We start from the raw sequence: 20481 nt of genomic DNA, 5'->3' as shown, positions 1-20481 counted from the left end.
ATTTGTGGGACTTCATTGTGTACAAAATTTGTAGCAGCATTTGCCTGCATTATAGTGATTGTACTGCAAAAGTAATCCATGGATTGCAAAGCGCTTTGGGATATGACAAGGTACTGTATCATAATAGGAAAGTTGTTTCTTTCTTCCTGAAACTTGGCCTAGTGCTACAAAAGATGGTATCATCATCCACTACATCCTCATTGTTGACTAAATTAACAGATTAATTTTCTGTCTCGTTTTCATAATTCGTCAACGCATGATGATTAGTTCTGGCTTAAATTAAATTAAAATAAATAGCCCCTCACCTCCAGCACACTGCATTATTCAGTGAACTAGTTGCTTAAAAATAAAAATTAGTCGATAAACTGAAAACATGTATCCATATAACATTATATAAATAAAGATCATTCACAACAAAATTTGGTACTTCAAGGAGTTTACTCAAGTTGTGTAGTTGCAACAATAATATTGAACTCCTACTAGAAGGTTATGTTTAAATGTCATCCTTAGCTGATATGACATTTCTTACTCTCACTGGGTGAGTTTTATTAGATCCCATGTGTTAATTCTCAAGTAATTAAGAAATGAAGCATGGCTCAGAAGCAAAACACTCCAACTCAGAGCATGGAAAAAAACAATCAGGGTTAAATCTGCTCTGCAAAAGTATACCTCCTGCCAGTAAGTCATAAAGCGGCATGGTGGTGGAAGGCTGCATCCTTTCTTGTCCCATTCTTTCAGTTCAAGGAAGAAACAGTGGGTGACCTCAAATGGAACAATTATAAAGAAACACAAATGGTTCAACATTCCTTTTCGTTTTGTTTTTATGTACAAGAACTATTTTGAAAAAATTGACACAATTAACTAGTTACATGATGTCACTGCTATACTAACACCACAGCACATCACATTTATAAAACAGGAGATGCTATTTTTGTGGTGTCGAAAAACCTACAGCACTAATTGGAACTATTTCATGATAGCTTACTTTGCAAGAGCTTTATATTTAAATATTAATCATACGATAACACTTCAAAAGTTGAAGGGCGTGGCAAATTTGAAATAAGCAAATGTAGAAATTGCTTCACAATGAGTATTTCTTTTTAAAGCAACACACGGTACTACTTCCTTTTAAAAGAAAAAGTCAACTCAATATACATAGCCACTAATGCCTTGCATTTTGGCAAAGTGAGTCGGCTGAATTATATAAACAGGAGAACAGTTGTTTTCTTTGCTTACTCTGCCAATACTGCTCTTCTTACTGAATTCATCTACAAATTATTTTATACCAAACAATGTCACTCAGTAACAGTTCCTTTACTCAGCCAAAGCCTTATTTTCTCCTCGGTCAGCTCCAAGTAACTACACCTTGTACATAAGTGCCTTGTCTTGGGGTAGCTGGTTGGCACACTCGAGTCATGTGATTCAAAGCTCCCTTGCTGCAATTTCCTTCATCTGGCAATAAATTTACTGCATATCCACAAATTCCTCAGCTTGGCCTGGCAAATAAGCTTCCTTACAATAAGGACTGCATGCACCAATGTAACAAATGTGGTAACACAGTCCAAATGATTGGAACTTTCAATATTCACACACTGAAAAATAAAATTCATTTATTTGAGCATGCCGGTTTGATTCACAAAACTAGCCCTTACAAGTTCAAGTCGCCCTCTCTTTATTGGAGGGGGGGGGGGGGGGGAAATGGGAAATGCTGGTTGCAGCGGAGCCATATTTGGAACGTTACACAGATTAATGCAGTCCTTTTGATTGGATTGACTGCAAGATGAATACAGAGAGCCATATGAATGTGTAGCATTTGCTGTGATTTCTTTTTAAGAAATTGGATGTAGGTTGGGACATTTTAGAAGTGACAGTATGGGGCAGAGGAAAATCTTAGCAGCTCACTCTTTGTCAAGCACAACTGTAAGCATTGGTTTGAAAGTTAGAGGTAGAGGTAAATTACAGATAGCTCATCCATTCTTTTTATAGACAAAGGTTGTACAGACAACAGTTTAGCTTTGCTACATTTACATTTTTTATGTCTTAATCCAATAGAAATGGGTTTTAAAGCCATTATAGAAATTGCAGCTAACTACACTCTCAGTGTATACATGAAATGACCCACAAAATTAACAAATTGCATGGAGTGAATAAATATACAATTTGCTAACGGCTACCACATAACACAATTAACCTAGAAATTGTCAGGCACAAACTGGGCACTGACAGCATTCCCAATCGGGAGGGAGATGTAAGCCGTCATGTATCCTACATGATTACTGCTAATACTATTACAAGGTGTGCCACCAGAGGGCACTGCAGTGGGAGACTTGTAAGTTACCTGTACAGGTGTGCCAGGCCTAGTATAAAAGGCAGGCCACCATGTGTGATCCTCACTCTGGAGTTACATTAAATGGACGAAGGTCACAACAGTTCAAGCACAACACATTGTCTTGTGGAGTCATTATTAGAGCAGCTGAAGACATAACAATTGGTGACAAGATTACGGACCTTAACGCAAAATGGCTAACTTTGGTACGTTGCAACAGTTCGCCAATGGTAATGAGGAGAGGCTCGACCATTTCTTCACAGCAAACAACCTGGCAGGCGACAATCCGGCCACACTGGCTAATAAGCGCAGAGCTATCCTGCTAACCAGTTGTGGGCCCACCATCTATGGCCTCGTCAGGGACTTGCTGGCACCAGCGAAGACAACGACCAAGACGTACGAGGAGCTTGTAATGCTAATCCAAGAACTCAAGCCAAGAGAGTACCCTCACAGCCAGACACGGTTTTATACACACCGATGGACCGAAGGCCAGGAAATCACGAAATATGCTGCAGACCTCAGGAGGCTGGTGGCACCGTGTGATTTCGGCGAGCACCTCACCAAAGCGCTACGGGATATCTTTGTAAATGGAATCGGCCATGAAGGCCTTCTTCATAAGCTACTATCTGCAGATACCACAGTCACACTGCAGAAGGCCATCTCCGTGAACCAAGCATTCATGACCTCGACCTGCGGCTCTAGGCGGATGACTCATCCTCAGGACTCAAACCCGGCAAGTACTGTGCACAGAGTGGTGCCTTTTAGAGGCTGGACTGTAGAACATGAATCTTCTCAGGGGAGAGAGAGAGAGAACAGGCCCCGAATCCCTTAACTCAGAGTCCACCGAGGAGGGCTAATCGAGTAGCACCAGTCTGGCGTTGCGGAGGGAATCACAAGGCTCACCAGTGCCATTTTAAAGACTATGTATGTAAAGGCTGCAGCACAAAGGGCCACCTCCAGCGAATGTGGAAAAGAAATATGACTCACTGTGTTGGAGTCTGCAGATGGCCATGAATCCAGCGCGGATTATGAAGTGATAGTCAGAGAGGCAGCTCAGCCCCACGATGAGGTATACAGCGGGTTTACCTGCACCATCGAATGTTCTCAGTTGAGGATGGAAGTTGAGATAAATGGCGTTCCAGGCTTCATGGAAGTGGACTCAGGGGCGAGCCAGTCATTAATGAATCAAGAAGCCTTTGAGAGACTATGGGACAATCAGGCTGAACGACCCAAGTTGGTCCCGGTTCAGACAAAGCTGCACACCTACACCAATGAACTTACCCCAGTCATTGGTAGTGCGGATGTAAAGGTATTCCGTGACAGCGCGGTGCACAAGTTACCCCTGTGGATTGTTACAGGTGATGGACCAACGCTACTCGAAAGGTGGTGAATGGAGAAGATCCATTGGAACTGGGAAGATTTCATCCCTCCAGCGATCGACGCCCCTGCGCTCAGAGGCAAAGTAAACGCCCACCTGAGGTTGGATCCGCCACCAGAGAGCAGGCCAGCACAACACTCTAGGCACAGACCACTCAGCATGACTGCGCGGAGATGATCCAGCCGAGACGACCCAAACATACCTTCCAGGCTCCAGTGGCAGAACTCTGGAGGAAGAAAATCGGATCAAAAGGCGACTTCCCAGCATCGGTGGCAGAACCCGGGGAGAAGAGGATCACCGCAGTCAACATCGTGGATGGAAGAAAGATGGCGCCCAAACCACGAGGTGAGGCGCTGAAGAAAAAGATGGCGGCGGCCAAACCACAAAGTGCAGCGCTGATGGAGCAACACGTGGCACCAAGCGAAGAAGAGGATTGGAATAAAGAAAGCAAGGCTCTCTTAAAGGAGGCCTGCAACTCACCACACTTAAAAAGGGACAGTTCCACACTCTCAATCAATGTAACAGCAACTGTGAGTTAGATGTAAACTGTGCAATTGATGATCAGAGTTGTGTACATGCAATAAACAAGGAAAAATCGCGTGATGGCGATCGGAGCTACAGGTTATTTACAATAAGTAATGAAACTTTGTGTGATTTAGGATTTCAACTGCATACAGCCAATGCAGCGGGCAAACACCCATCAGGAGCACACAGGTCCAGCGAGCTACCCAATGCTGTAGCCTGCGTCTCTGGAACCAGAGTGGTGCACCACGGAATGTGGCCACAAGCAGCTAATATATACAAGCTGCAGAGCAAGCGATCTCAGCAGGGCAACGGTATAGATACCCTGCCCCCGATCAGCTCCACCTCTCAGGCACCCGATGGCACCAACCGTCACAAGCCTAAAATAGCAAACTGCGCTAAGGCGCTGCCCCCAGACCCTATCGCCACCAAGGCTACACCCGGGAACGAAGAGTCACCTGCAACGGTTCTCCCAAATGGGACTGGGACCAGCCAGGATCCCAAACCAAACAACGCCCAGGCAAGCGAGTCAGCAGTTCCCTGTGCACTGCTAGACAACTGCTCCTCAGAGAGCAGCAGCGACCCAGGGTGCAAGGAGAGGACAGGGAGGTCACAGGCATCTGTGAACCTGCCCGACGCTAGAAGCAATGGCAAAAGCTCCGAGAGCAGGCAACTTCAGCCAACCGGGGCTCTCACTGCCAGCACTGGGCACCGCACCGCCACCAGACTACCTGGACACCATCCAGCAGTTCTGGCACTAGTTTGTCCTCATGCACCGGTGCTGACCCCAGCACTGACTCCAGGTATATTCCAAGCATGTACCGCACCATTCAAATGTACTCACCTCACCACGGTACTATGAATGCAATACTGTAAATGCAAACTTTTTTGGGGACTTGAATGTATATGAATGTAATGAGCCAATGGCACCATCTGTATATGGGGGGGGGAAAGAAAGAGAATGGAGTGGTCATGGACGCCACAAGCAGAAACCACCAGCAATTCTACTGGCAACGAAACACCACCTATTCACCCAAGATGGAAATGAATGTCCTAGGGTGAACCAGATAGAGCTAAGCCCAGAGCACAGTCAATGCAAAGGCGATTTGCACTAAAGACTTGAGGGAGAGTGATGTCATGTATCCTACATGATTACTGCTTGTACTATTACAAGGTGTGCCACCAGAGGGCACTGTAGTGGGAGACTTGTAGGTTACCTGTACAGGTGTGCTAGGCCTAGTATAAAAAGGTGTGATCCTCACTCTGGAGTTACATTAAATGGATTAAGGTCACTACAGTTCAAATACAACACATTAGCTTGTGGAGTCATTATTAGAGCATCTGAAGACATAACATAAGCGATCAGGAGGCAGCTGAGCAGGAGCAGGCAATGTCTTCAGCATTCATTTAGTTTTTAAAAAACAAATGCATCATCATCATAGGCAGTCCCTCGAAATCGAGGAAGACTTGCTTCCACTCTAAAAGTGAGTTCTCAGGTGACTGTACAGTCCAATACAGGAACTACAGTCTCTGTTACAGGTGGGACAGACAGTGGTTGAAGGAAGGGGTGGGTGAGGAGCCTGGTTTGCTGGACGCTCCTTCCGCTGTCTGCGCTCGATTTCTGCATGCTCTTGGCAACGAGACTCGAGGTGCTCAACATCCTCCCGGATGCTCTTCCTCCACTTAGGGCGGTCTTGGGCCAGGGATTCCCAGGTGCCGGTGGGGAAGTTGCACTTTATCATGGAGGCTTTGAGGGTGTCATTGAAACATTTCCACTGCCCACCTGGGGCACGCTTGCTTTATAGGAGTTCCGAGTAAAGCGCTTGTTTTGGGAGTCTCATGTCGGGCATGTGGACGATGTGGCCCACCCAATGGAGCTGGTTGAATATGGTCAGTGGGGATGTTGGCCTGAGCGAGAACACAGACATTGGTGCGTCTGTCCTTCCAGTGGATTTGCAGAATCTTGTGGAGGCAGTGCTGGTGGTACTTCTCCAGCACTTTGAAGTGTCTGCTGGAAATAGTCCATGTCTCTGAGTCATACAGGAGGGCAGGTTTCACTACTGCCCTGTAGACCATAAGCTTGGTGCCAGATTTAAGTTCCTGGTCTTCAACTACTCTCTTCCTTAGGCGACCAAAGGCTGCACTGGCACACTGGAGACGGTGTTAAACCTCGTTATCGATGTCTGCCCTTGCTGATAGTAGGCTCCCGAGGTATGGAAAATGGTCCACGTTGTCCAAGGCCGCGCCATGGATTTTGATGACCAGGGGGTAGTGCTGTGTGGTGGGGTCAAGTTGGTGGAGGACCTTTGCCTTATAGACGTTTAGTGCAAGGCCTATGCCTCGGTGAAGATGTCGATAATGGCTTGGAGTTCAGCCTCTGAATGTGCACAGACGCAAGTGTCATTCACATATTGTAGTTCAATGACAGAGAATGGAGTGACCTTGGATCTAGTCTGGAGGCGACGAAGGTTGAACAGGTTCCCATTGGTTCTATAGTTTAGTTCCACTCCAGTGGGGAGCTTGTCGAGAGTGAGATGGAGCATTGCAGTGAGAAAGATCGAGAAGAGCGTTGGCACAATGTCGCACCGCTGCTTGACCCCAGTCCAGACGTGGATTGAGTCTGTGGTGGATACGCTCGTCAGGATCACGGTTTGCATGTTGTCGTGGAGCAGGTGGAGGATGGTGAAAAACATCTGAGGGCAACCAAAATGGAGGAGGACACTCCATAGTCCCTCGCGGTTAAATGTCAAAGGTGGCCATATACAAACAAGGGTTGGTGCTGTACCCTGCATTTCTCTTGCAGTTGTCACGTGGTGAAGATCATGTCCATTGTCCTCCTTAGTGGATGGAATCTGCATTGTGTAACAAATGCACCCTTTTGATGACAGCCTCAGTGATCCCTTTGAGGACCACTGGTTAGGCCACACGTGGATCACATTTTCTTGACCACAGCTGGACCAATGCCGACTGTGTGCAGCACAGGCCAATTTTGCAAAGGGAGTCTGAAACATGCCTTATGCTCCTTATTTATATATGCAAATTGTCCAATACTTGTTTTAGGCATTGGCCCAGGGCACCTCTTTTACTGCCTTTACCAATATGGTTGGTGGCGCAAAATATGCACATGTACTCCGGCTGCCATTTTGGACCCTTGTAAAATGGGCGCGCCATCAACCAATATTTATGCCACAAAGTTTACAGTATATATTTTCATTGGTGTTTGTAAAGCCAGAATTTAAAATTTTGGTACTTTCCAACATTTTAAATGCTGCATTTCAATAGTACTCCTAAAATATTTGCATTCTGAAAGAATAACATTTCATACATCCAAAGTTTTAAAATTTCATCTAGAAATATTGCATTATCTTCTTTATATGCTTCAAAGATATCGTTGTGATCATTATGCTGCCTGCCCCAAACCTGTTTAATTGTTGCACTGGCAAAAGATTACCACTTCTGTTTCTAAACAAAGCCCATGCATACATTATAAATATTTTCTGCACATTTACAAAGCTGAATATTGTAATATAGAATTGATAGTATTCTGAACAAGTATTGGGTTGATTATTCACAGAAATTTAAAGGTGCACTGACTTCACGAAAAGCCTTTGGCATCCTTTTATCTGTTTTTAAGAGGGAGTAGAGGTCAGAAGAACAGTGCCGATGACATGCATGAGTGATACAATGAGCTTGAAAGCAAATTCATATTTTTAAATAAATAAAAATGTTTCCCAAACAGGAAGCTGTGTCTCTTTAAAATGTAAATAGTTAATTGCTGAATTTTCTATTTTTCTATGTAGAAAATGCTAACAGATAGAATGACAATGCAGCTAAAGAAACAAATATTATAAAGGAAACTACACAACATCCTCTTTGCTTGATTCAACAGGGTGTTGTAACATACAATTAGGGACAAGAACAACTTTAGAAATTAGTTGCCAATTTAACAACAGAAAAGGATAAAAATTCTCATGGGATTATGATTTCAAACATTTCTAACTGCAATAACTTCCCCACTTACTGCATTTAAAATAACACACGTTAATTTGTATCTGTCCAAGACTTACTCAAGTCAATATTTGTTTTCCTCACACACTTTTTGTTTCCCCCAAAGAGGCTTATGATTCAGTCAATACACCATGCTTGTGATTAAGGACAGGATGTTTCAGTTGTAGACTAATCACTGAGTTCCATCAGTTACTGTCTGATCAGCTGACAGGAAATACACTTACCTCACAGTAATGTTGGTTAAAATTGTCTGTAGAATATTTTTCTCACTTTTAAAAAATACCTTTTTTGTAGATTTTAATGACTACCAGCCAAAGTGACAGAATGAAGCATTTCATGCAAATTGATTCCATTTGTAGAATGATAGAAAACCAGCCAATCAAGAAGCACTTTCACACTTCTTAATCAGCTAACAAAATCCTTAACCAGTATATTGGGGAATTAATAATGGGGAACAGGGAAATGGCAGACACTTTGAATAAATATTTTGTATCAATCTTCACAGTGGAAGACACTAAAAACATAGATAATCAAGGGGCTATAGGAGGGGGGGAACTTAAAACAATCACTATCACTAGAGAAAAAGTACTTGGCAAACTAATGGGACTAAAGGTGGACCTGATGGCCTGCATCCTGGGATCTGAAACGAAGTGGCTGCAGAGATAGTGGATGCATTGGTTGCAATCTACCAAAATTCCCTGCATTGGAAAACCGCAATTTAAAAAAAGGAGGGAGACAGAAAGCAGGAAACGATAGACCAGTTAGCCTAACATCTGTTGTTGGGAAAATGCTGGAGTCCATTATTAAGGAAGCAGTAGCAGGACAATTGGAAAAGCATAATTCAATCAAGCAGAGTCAGCATGGTTTTATGAAAGGGAAATCGAGCTTGACAAATTTGCTGGAGTTCTTTGAGGATGTAACGAGCGGGGTGGATAAGGGGGAACCAGTGGATGTGGTATATTTGGATTTACAGAAGGCATTCGATAAGGTACCACATAAAAGTTGCTGCACAGATTAAGAGCACACTGGGTTGGGGGTAATATATTAGCATGGATAGAGGATTGGCTAACTAACAGAAAACAGAGAGTCAGGATAAATGGGTCAGTTTCGGGTTGGCAAACTGTAACTAGTGGGGTGCCACAGGGATCGGTGCTGGGGCCTCAACTATTTACAATCTATTTTAAAGACTTGGATGAAGTGACCGAGTGCAATATAGCTACGTTTGCTGATGATACAAAGATGGGTGGGAAAGCAAGTTGTGAGGAAGACACAAAGAATCTGCAAAGAAATATAGACAGGCTAAGTGAGTGGGCAAAAATTTGGCAGATGGAGTATAATGTGGGAAAGGGTGAGGTTATCAACTTTGGCAAGAAAAATAAAAAAGCAAATTATTATTTACATGGAGAGAGATTACAAAATGCTGCAGTACAGAGGGACGTGGGGGTCCTTGTGCATGAAACACAAAAAGTTAGCATGCAGGTACAGCAAGTAATCAGGAAGTCCTGCTACAACTGTACAAGGTATTGGTGAGACCACACCTGGAGTACTGCGTACAGTTTTAGTCTCCTTATTTAAGGAGGGATATATTTGCATTGGAGGCAATTCAAAGAAGTTCACTAGGTTGATTCCTGAGATGAAAGAGTTGACTTATGAAGAAAAGTTGAGCAGGTTGGGTCCATTCTCATTGGAGTTTAGAAGAATGAGAGGTGAGCTTATTGAAACATAAGATACTGAGGGGGCTCGACAAGGTACATGCAGAGAGGATGTTTCCACTCGTGGGGGAAATCTAGAACTCGGGGCATAGTTTAAGAATAAGGGTTCATTTAGAACTGAGATGAGGAGGCATTTCTTCTCTCAGAGGGTTGTAAATCTGTGGAATTCTCTGCCCCAGAGAGCTGTGGAGGCTGGGTCATTGAATATATTTGAGGTGGAGATAGACAGATTTTAGAATAATAAGGGAGTGAAGGGTTATGGGGAGCACGCAGGGAAGTGGAGCTGAGCCCAAGATCAGATCAGCCATGGGGCCAAATGGCCTACTCCTGCTCCTACTTCTTCTGTTCTTATAAGTGAAGAAAATTTAATTCATTCAGCGCTGGAATGCACAAAAGTCAGCTGTAAATCCAAAAATCTTGTTTCACAACTTTTATAGTAGATAGCATTGTGGTGAAACAGGATAATATTTTGGTCGGAGAAGGCAGCTCACAAGCAGTCTCCAGAGACAAAAACTATGCCCAGATGATACAAAGCATGTGGACTTGGTTTGAATACTACGAGGAGCTAAAAAGTCCAAGTTAAAGTAGGAATTGTACTGCAAAGTAAAAACAAAGGAGAGATATAGAGCTGAAGAAACTGTCTGTGGCAGAACCAGACTGTTCGCAACCTTGGTGTCAGATCTGATCTCAAGATGATCTTCTGACCACATATCCACGCCATCACTAAGACCGCCTATTTCCACCTCCATAATATCGCTTGATTCTACACATGCCTCAGTTCACCGGCTGAAACCCTCATCCATGCCTTTGTTACCTCGAGACTTGACTATTCCATCGCACTCCTGGCTAGCCTCCCACGTTCTACCCTCTGTAAACTTGAGGTCATCAACAACTCTGCTGCCCGTGTCCTAACTCGCACCAAGGCCCATTCACCCATCACTTGCTGAGCTACATTGGCTCCTAGTTAAGCAAGGCCTCAATTTTTAAAATTCAAAGCCTTGTTTTCAAATCTCTCCAAGGAGTTAGCAGTCCATTCTTCATCTTTCTTCAAAAAGCTGAGTGATGTTTCATTTGCTTGCAATGAAAGTATCATTGTACTCCTCAGGAAGCTTGGATTCATGTGCATTATTTTCTGTTCAGTTTGCACTCTATGGCTGCAATTTCACCTTTTTTTAAAATTCATTCCTGAGATGTGGGCGTCGCTGGCAAGGCCATCCCTAATTGTCCTTGAGAAGGTGGTGGTGAGCCACCTTCTTGAACCGCTGCAGTCCGTGTGGTGAAGGTGCACTGCACTGTTAGGGAGGGAGTCCAGGATTTTGACCCAGTGACGATGAAGGAACAGCGATATACTTTCAAGTCAGGATGGTGTGTGACTTGGAGGGGAACTTTAAGGTGGTGGTATTCCCATGCACCTGCTCTCCTTGTCCTTCTAGGTGGTATAGGTCGCGGGTTTGGGAGGTGCTGCCGAAGAAGCCTTGGCGAGTTGCTACAGTGCATCTTGTAGATGGTACATACTGCAGCCAAGGTAATTCGGTGATAGAGGGAGTGAATGTTTAAGGTGGTGGTTGGGCTGCCAATCAAGCATGCTGCTTTGCCTTGAATGGTGTCAAGCTACTTGAGTGTTGTTGGAGCTGCACTCATCCAAGCAAGTGGAGTGTATTCCATCACACTCCTGACTTGTGCCTTGTAGATGGTGGAAAGGCTTTGGGGAGTCAGGAGGTGAGACACACGCCGCAGAATACCCAGCCTCTGACCTGCTCTTGTTGCCACAGTGTTTATGTGGCTAGTCCAGTTAAGTTTCTGGTCAATGGTGACCCCCAGGATGTTGATGGTGAGGGATTCGGTGATGGTAATGCCGTTGAATGTCAAGGGACAGTGGTTAGACTCTCGCTTGTTGAAGATAGTCATTGCCTGGCACTTGTGTGGCATGAATGTTACTTGCCACTTATCAGCCCAAACCTGAATGTTGTCCAGGTCTTGCTGCATGCCGGCATGGACTGCTCCATTATCTGAGGAGTTGCGAATGGCACTGAACAATGTCCAGTCATCAGCGAACATCCTACTTCTGGCCTTCTGATGGAGGGAAGGTCATTGATGAAGCAGTTGAAGATAGTTGGGCCTAGGACACTGCCCTGAGGAACTTCTTCAGTGATGATTTACATCCAACCACCACAACCATCTCCCTTTGTGCTAGGTATGACTCCAACCAGTGGAGAGTTTTCCATCTGATTCTCATTGACTTCAGTTTTACTAGGGCTCCTTGGTGCCACACTCGGTCAAATGCTGTCGTGATGTCAAGAGCAGTCACTGTCACCTCAGGAATTCAGCTGTTTTGTCCATGTTTGGACCAAGGCTGTAATGAGGTCTGGGGCTGAGTGTAATGTGGATAAATGTGAGGTTACCACTTTGGTGGTAAAAACAGAGAGACAGACTATTATCTGAATGGTGACAGATTAGGGAAAGGGGAGGTGCAACGAGACCTGGGTACATCAGTCATTGAAGGTTGGCATGCAGGTACAGCAGGCGGTTAAGAAAGCAAATGGCTTGTTGGCCTTCATAGCGAGGGGATTTGAGTACAGGGGCAGGGAGGTGTTGCTGCAGTTGTACAGGGCCTTGGTGAGGCCACACCTGGAGTATTGTGTACAGTTTTGGTCTCCTAACCTGAGGAAGGACATTCTTGCTATTGAGGGAGTGCAGCGAAGGTTCACCAGACTGATTCCCGGGATGGCGGGACTGACCTATCAAGAAAGACTGGATCAACTGGGCTTGTATTCACTGGAGTTCAGAAGAATGAGAGGGGACCTCATAGAAATGTTTAAAATTCTGATTGGTTTAGACAGGATGGATGCAGGAAGTCCAGAACCAGGGGACACAGTCTAAGGATAAGGGGTAAGCCATTTAGGACCGAGATGAAGAGAAACTTCTTCACCCAGAGAGTGGTGAACCTATGGAATTCTCTACCACAGAAAGTTGTTGAGGCCAATTCACTAAATATATTCAAAAAGGAGTTAGATATAGTCCTTACTACTAGGGGGATCAAGGGGTATGGCAAGAAAGCAGGAATGGGGTAATGAAGTTGCATGTTCAGCCATGAACTCATTGAATGGTGGTGCAGGCTAGAAGGGCCGAATGGCCTACTCCTGCACCTATTGTCTATGTTTCTATGTTTCTATGAGTGGTCCAGACAGAACCCAAACTGGGCATCGTTGAGCAAGTTATTGGTGAGTAAGTGCCGCTTGATAGCACTGTCGAAGACACCTTCCATTACTTTGCTGATGATTGAGAGTAGACTGCTGGGGCGATAATTGGCTGGATTGGATTTGTCCTGCTTTTTGTGGACAGGACGTACTTGGGTGGTTTTCCACGTTGTCGGAAAGATGCCAGTGTTGTACCTGTACTGGAACAGCTTGGCTAATGGCGCAGCTAGTTATGGAGCACAAGTCTTCAGCATGACAGCCAGGATGTTGTCGGGGCCCATAAACTTTGCTGTGTCCAGTGCGCTCATCCTTTTCTTGATATCATGTGGAGTGAACCGAATTGGCTGAAGACTGGCTTCTGTAATGGTGGGGACCTCAGGAGGAGGCCGATATGGATTATCCACTCGGCACATCTGGCTGAAGATGGTTGTAAATGCTTCAGCAGTGTCATTTGCACTTAAGTGCTGGGCTCCACCATCATGAGGATGGGAATATTCATGGAGCCTCCTCCTCCTGTTAGTTGGTTAATGGTCCACCACCATTCACGACTGGATGTGGCAGGGCTACAAAGATTTAATCTGATCCGTTGGTTGTGGGATTGCTTAGCCTTGTCTATAACATGCTGCTTCCACTTTTTAGCATGCATGCAGTCCTGTGTTGCAGCTTCCCCAGGTTGGCGGCTCATTTTTAGGTACGCCTGGTGCTGCTCCTGGCATGCTCTTCTACACTCTTCTTTGAACCAGGGATGGTCTCCAGGCTTGATGGTAATGGTAGAGTGAGGGATATGCTGGGCCATGAGGTTACAGATTGTGGTGGAATACAATTCTGCTGCTGTTGATGGCCCACAGTACCTCATGGATAATCAGTTTTGAGCTGCTAGATCTGTTCTGAATCTGTCCAATTTAGTATGGTGGCAGTGCCACACAACACGATGGATGGTGTTCTCAGTGTGAAGATGGGACTTGGTCTCCACAAAGACTGTGCGGTGGTCACTGCTACCAATGCTGTCATGGACAGATGCATCTGCGACAGGTAGATTGGTGAGGATGAGGTCAAGTAGATTTTTCTCTTGTCTTGCTTCTTTCACCTGCCGCAGGCCCAATCTGGCAGCTATATCCTTCAGCGCTTGGCCAGCTCAAGTCAGCAGTGGTGCTACCGAGCCACTCTTGATGATGGTCATTGAAGTTCCCTATCCAGAGTACATTATGTGCCTTTGTTACTCTCAGTGCTTCTTCCAAGTGCTGTTCAACATGGAGGAATACTGATTCATCAGGGAGGGCAGGAGGTGGTAATCAGCAGGAGATTTCCTTGCCCTTCCTTGAATTGAAGCCATGAGACTTTATGGTGTCCGAAGTCAATGTCGAGGACTCGCAAGGCCACTCCTTCCCGACTGTATACCATTGTGCCGCCATCCCTCGTAGGACTGTCCTGATGGTGAGATAGGACATACCCAGGGATGGTGATTGAGGCGGGCTCAGTGTGGCCGAGATAGGTGGTAGGTTGCGACCCCGCTCTCTGCTCCACCCTGCTTTTTGATAAGAATTTTCCATTGATGGGCTTGTTAAGCCCGCCCTGTGAAGTTCCTGGACAATTAAAAGGAAGCCGGTCTGATGATGTCATTTGATGACGTGGATCAGCCGATTTCCTTAAAGGGACCATGTCCACGTTGATTCTGACAGTTGTGCTGTCAGCGATCTGCAACATTGAGGTGCTGCAAACACTGACAGGCACTGCACAGAGGTGCACAGCTGCACCCAGGCTCTCACCTGACTCCCTCCATTTGCCATGGAAGGAGTCAGAACATGCAGGGTGGTTCTCTTCCCTTCCAATGGGTGGAGGAGAGCTCCCCAGGACACCAACACAGCCTGGTTTGCACATTGCACAGGAGGGCAAAAGCAGGGATGTTGTCAGGAGGACCTGGTTGCAGTGATGCAAACCTTTCAATGATCTCAGTAGATCACAAAACGTTACTGCAAAGCCACACTCAACTTCACCCTGCTGTGCCATTCTTCACACCCCCATCACTTTGCTTTCCCTACTCTTCCCCTGCACATCCTTTCTCACACCATCCTTGCTCCTCCACCCATCCCTCTCTCTCTCTCTACATTATCAGTTCCACATTCACCAACCATCCCCCACCCTCATCCTTGTCCAATCATACCAACTAACAACACATAAGGCTAGGCACTTAAGTCTTTTAACCAATGTTCATGTAAAGTTTCTGTTGATGTGTTGCCAAACGTTGAAATCTTTATTTTTAATACTTTGTGTTCTTAGACATATTTGTGCACCTTTCGAAGTGGCTTAGTGAGTTGTAGTGAATGGTAAGACATAACGGCACCCCTGCAATGGCGATAAGTGTGAAAAGAATGGCTTGGGTATTGCAGGGAAGCTTTATGGTGCTGGTGTGGGGTGGTGTCAACCTGGCGCATCATGTGGCAGCCAGGGTGTACAGCACTGTGAAGTACATGTGGCCATGGGGAGGCCATCCCTGGCATCCTGGGCAGCAATTTGATCAGGTGCTGATGCCCTGTGTCCTGTGCAGCATCAGGTGATTGCAGAGAAGGTTGGTGCTGTTGCTGGTGTGCCTAGTAATGCTGGTGTTGGGGTTGTTCGTGGTGGGATTCTGAGGTGAGATTTTCTTTCAAGGGTGCCAATGCTGCTAGAATAGATGGCAGCTGAAGATGAGATGACAGAAGCGATTTGTCAATGGTGATGGAGGTTGCTCCAAGGAGGTGACAGTGGATAGAGAGTTTACTCCAAACACTTCCAACTTGCATAAAGCTGAAAAATATATTCCAAGTCCTGAAGGCTCCAGTTTCTAAGATGGGAAAGTGAACAGCTGTGAAATGGTAGCTTTTATACCACTTTTACAGCTGTCAACTATTCAGTGGAATGGAAAGTCATTGAAAACCCATCCTACTTACCCGACGTGATCCCCGTGTGCTGGGAACCTCGTGAAAAAGCTGGAAAAATGGTAAGTAGATAGTAAAATGCTGTTTAAGTATCTTTTAACAAACTCTTAATGATGTCAATTGCTCCCCCCCCCCCCCCCTGCAACTTGGTGTCGGGTTTGTAAAGTGCAGTCAGACCTGACACTTGAGAAACTGACATGGAGACGGGTTGACAGCAGGCTGTCGACCCGCTGTCAATCTTTTACATTTTGACAGCGAACCCGCCTCTGAACTTGCCCTCCGAGTGCCGACAAAATTCTAGCCTATAAGTGGATGGGATAAAAGCACTTCCAATTTATGTACGGCATAGGATTGTTGCTAGGTGAATGAATGGCTACATGCATACAATGGTGCTCTCCACCTTGGGGAAGCCATCAATGCGGTAAATTCACAACTGGTTCTGCTGTTTTGCTCACTGGTGAATGTTGAAACAAGGATTCAGTTACCTTCCTAACCCAGCTGTGGTCAGCAAATCAGCTGAGTCCAATGAGGTCTCCGATGGATGCCTGAAAGTTAAAGGAGGTTGTGAGCTTCACTGCCATTGGTAGTGCAGTATAGACACTTGATGTCCCTATAGATTTTTGTGTATCATGAAACACACAACCTCCTCTTGAGCCTAAGCTTCATCGTGTACTATTCCTTTCTCAGTCATAAACATCTGACTCTCTTGCAGTAAATCTGTTGCTGTGTGAGCCATGCAGCTCCTATGCCCTCTGTACTCCCAGACTGCCCTCACCACCCTACTGCAGCAAGAGGCACTGCGCCCATACTTTTAAGACTCAAAACTTTTTTATAGTGTTTACTTCTGCTGTGCTAAGTGATACCAGTTCAAATTTTGAGTTTAAGGCTCAGTTTTCATTTTTATGCTCCCTTCCTCACCTGTACAATTTTGCATGATTACAGTCCTTTACAAATATTTTGTGTTTGTTGCTATTTTCTGTTAAGGCATTTGAGAATAGAAGCCAGAGTCAAAGCAGCTGTACAAACAGATAAAATATCCATTTCTACTTTCATGTGTGAGTCTCCCTTTTTTTGCTGTCATTTTCTTGCTATCAGCTTAATTTGATGCTGCCAAGAGGTGCACAAGGAGCATATCTCAGAAGTGAACATTATCGCAACAGTAAACATAATATCAGAGGAGCATTATTCCCTTTTATATGCGTAAATTAATGCACAGAGGATCATATAATCTTCTATGGTTAGTTTATAATTGAGGAAAGAAATTGGCATGCATTGCGACCATTTTTCAGGTGTAAAATGGGCTCAAAGCATACCAATTTAGCAGCGGGACGGCCTGCACCAATCTGCATAGGAGTTGGTCCCACTTCCAAATTTGTGGGGCCCCTTTTTTGGGTGTCCCTGGGCAGATGTGTGAAACAGGCATTAGAACCATGAAATATGTAAATTATGGGCTTAATGCCTGTTAAAGGACCCCAATTTGAAATTTGTTGCTGATGAGCAGGGCAGGCTCAGGCCTAGTACAAAATCTACCCCTTGACTTCCATGGTATTTCAATGTGCTATTTTAAAAAATACAGTAAATATAATAAGTTTTCTTGAGATAATGGAACATTCCTGAATTTTCAGTATTTTCATTCAGAAGTTGGAATGTACTTCTGTGCTCAAAGGACAAAATGTGTCTTTTGTACACAAAGCGTTAATAGCCATGGAGGCAACACAGGAAACTGTCTCAGTTGAATTTTGACAACAAGGCACAGGAATTCACTTCTCTGTCTTTACTTATATATAAAAACAAATGTAGCATCTGGTCTCCACCCTATAAATATTAACTCAGTGTGATTCCGTGATAATGTGATAAAAGATTAGTTATCCACAGAGAGGCTGGTCTCCCTAACTTAGATCTCTTTCGCACATCTCACTAAAAGCAGTAGCTGCAGCCACAATCGAGGAAATCACAAATGAATTTCAGATGTTGCCACCCCAAACAAGGGTAGGAGAGATTGCTGTTCTTATCCTCCCTTACCCTCCTTACGCTCCCCTCCCCTTGTGGCTGCGGATGGAATTATTATTAGCTATATTTACAGTTTTATTTTTATCAAATGTGTACAGAATAGTATTGAAGTTGTGAGAAAATAACCAAAATCATTATTACTGTCATTACTATGCTACATAAGTGTTAAACTTCCTGTGTGTCATGTGTATATCTGCCATGATTCAAAGCTTGTATAATAAAATTAAATAATCTTAATATGAACGTCTTTTGCACGGCATCTCCTGATTTTTTTTCCACAAGCATTTTTTAAGTTTTGGTAATGAATGAAGTGCCTGTGTTTATATACAAAACCTTCATTCATACCAGCCCAAATGTTTAGTACTCCATCGTAGTAAATTTAAAAGAAGCAACTTTTCCTGAAATGTTATGCATCCTGATTAACCCACCTTCAGTATGCTTTTGATAGGCTTTTGAAAACTGTAAATGATTTTGAAAAGACATTGTGTATCAAAACAGCAATAGTTGTCTTGTCCTTTATGATGACAGTAGCAAGCTGGAATACAGTTCCACAGGCACCAGCAGCTCATTCAAGTGACCATTCTTCACATGCACCTCCTAACCAATGTCAACAAGCTATTCATCAATGTGCAGCATTCCTAACATGTCCAATCTTATGCTCACCCAGTGTCCGCATATATACACCTTCCAACAGGATTCACTCAATAATAATCAGGAATGGGGAACCCTGCCTGGTATCAGTCTCCCTACCCAGAACAACCCTCTGCCAATCCTGCCGAGATTAACCAACTCAGCACAGGCCAAAGGATGAATCTCAGACCATTCTAATTTGTGTAGCTCAGAACCACATCACTTGTTGCTTTTACCAACTGAGTAATTAAAGCCCCTGAAAATAGCACTATTTATATTAAAAATGCATCCCACAACTTTTGTAGTTTGCATTTCCAACATATTCTGCAATAGTATACCACCCCTCCCCCAGCAGCACATTAATGTTGCCATCACTACCATCTATATTTTGGATACATTCTCCAACCAGTAAATTTATCTTCCACTGTTAAATAACGTATCTCACCCTCAGCAGTAAAGGCAAAGGTATGCACAGGAAAATCCAGCATTCCGGATTTGTGCAGAATGTAATCTCATATTTAACAGGAGGACATATACACAGGATGAGACACTCATCTTTGCTGTGTTGCAACAATATTGAATGAGAAATAAGTTGGGCACTATGGAACAATATGCACAGGATATCACTTTTAACAGCAAAATCGACCATTCTCAATTCTATAGAAACAAAAGGAAATTATTGTCAGAATCATTTTCCTTCATAGACGTTTGTGTAAATTTTTTTTAGAATTGCTTTCAGTGATTAAATGCTGCTTATTATAACTGTATTTGCATTTCAAGTTGTTTTCACATATTCTAAATATATTTTTGATTACAGTGATATGACTTCCACCTGGCAGGTCTGGTCTGAGACACTATTTAACACAGTGTGCACTGGTTGCACTCCATGGCTAGGATCAGAAGTTCATAAATGTTATTATTTATTTTAATTGTCAGGAAATTCAAGGAGTGACAAACAAAATGGCAAAATGCCATGTTAAAGATAGCTTGTTTATATGATCCTTAACTTCGCGCCCCATTCTAACTACCGTATGATGGGGAGAAGGTTCACCAAAACTGCACCGATGGTATACATTTACCAGCGTCAACTGACTGCTTCGTCCCATTAAACAATCCTCTATTGTAAACTATGGTCTAACCTGTAACTTGTGCATGGGCAGTTTAAAAAAAAATAACGATTTGCAGTGTGAATAAAGTCGCGACAAACGCCATGCTTTTTTAACACGAGCACCTATGTTGACAGGAATACGCGAAATGGAGTTGACAAGTAACTGAAAAGGCAACGTGTAAACTGAGCCCCCGTGCAATAATACTGACACATGTCTCGACATAGGCAATCTGCAACGCTGCTGCCAATTTCACCTTACCTCCATTTTCCTCAACAGTCCTTTCCAACAATTTGTCTCCGCGTGTAACTTATCCCAGAGAGACAGCCCTTGTGTCCCCTCTTCTCACATCACAAAATCATGCTCTGGTATAACACACATGCCACCCACTCTCTCACAGCTTCATACATCCCGATGACACAACCCTGTGGTCAGAGTCTGATCGGACCCAACAGACAAGTCTACCATCAGACACAAGGGGGGTCTTAAGCCTCTGAAATCAGAGTCAAACCCTAAATAGCTTGGCTCTGTGCGGATTCCCCGAATCTGCAATATTCGCATTGTGTTTATAGTACAAACCAGAGCTTTAATTTTAGTCGCTGGTCCGCACAATGGATTAACCAGTAACCGTGTAGACAGAGAACCCTTCCTCGGATAGATACAGAGTTGCTGGTCTG

General features: G+C 44.3%; 1 protein-coding gene across 2 annotated transcripts in view; it reads right to left on the bottom strand.

Annotated features, from left to right (window-relative positions):
* The window catches only part of LOC139276105 (capZ-interacting protein-like), a 74310-nt gene extending 54097 nt beyond the window's left edge, over nucleotides 1–20213 (bottom strand). Inside the window, exons 1-2 of one of the 2 annotated variants that reach the window (XM_070893594.1) lie at nucleotides 20066–20213; nucleotides 16544–16603 (exon numbers count right to left, since the gene is read on the bottom strand). Coding sequence is in view for 1 of the 2 variants with exons in the window: in XM_070893593.1 (XP_070749694.1) it covers nucleotides 20066–20071 (6 nt within the window). In the remaining variant the exon portion in view is untranslated. The remainder of the gene's footprint in view (nucleotides 1–16543; nucleotides 16604–20065) is intronic. The other variant, XM_070893593.1, reaches the window with a different exon arrangement.
* Nucleotides 20214–20481: the final 268 nt, after the last annotated feature.

The sequence above is a fragment of the Pristiophorus japonicus genome, chromosome 11 (genome assembly GCF_044704955.1).
Source record: "Pristiophorus japonicus isolate sPriJap1 chromosome 11, sPriJap1.hap1, whole genome shotgun sequence".
Taxonomy (NCBI): Eukaryota; Metazoa; Chordata; class Chondrichthyes; family Pristiophoridae; genus Pristiophorus; species Pristiophorus japonicus.
The sequence above is the reverse complement of the archived record's forward strand: the minus strand, read 5'-3'. Positions and strand labels throughout refer to the sequence as shown.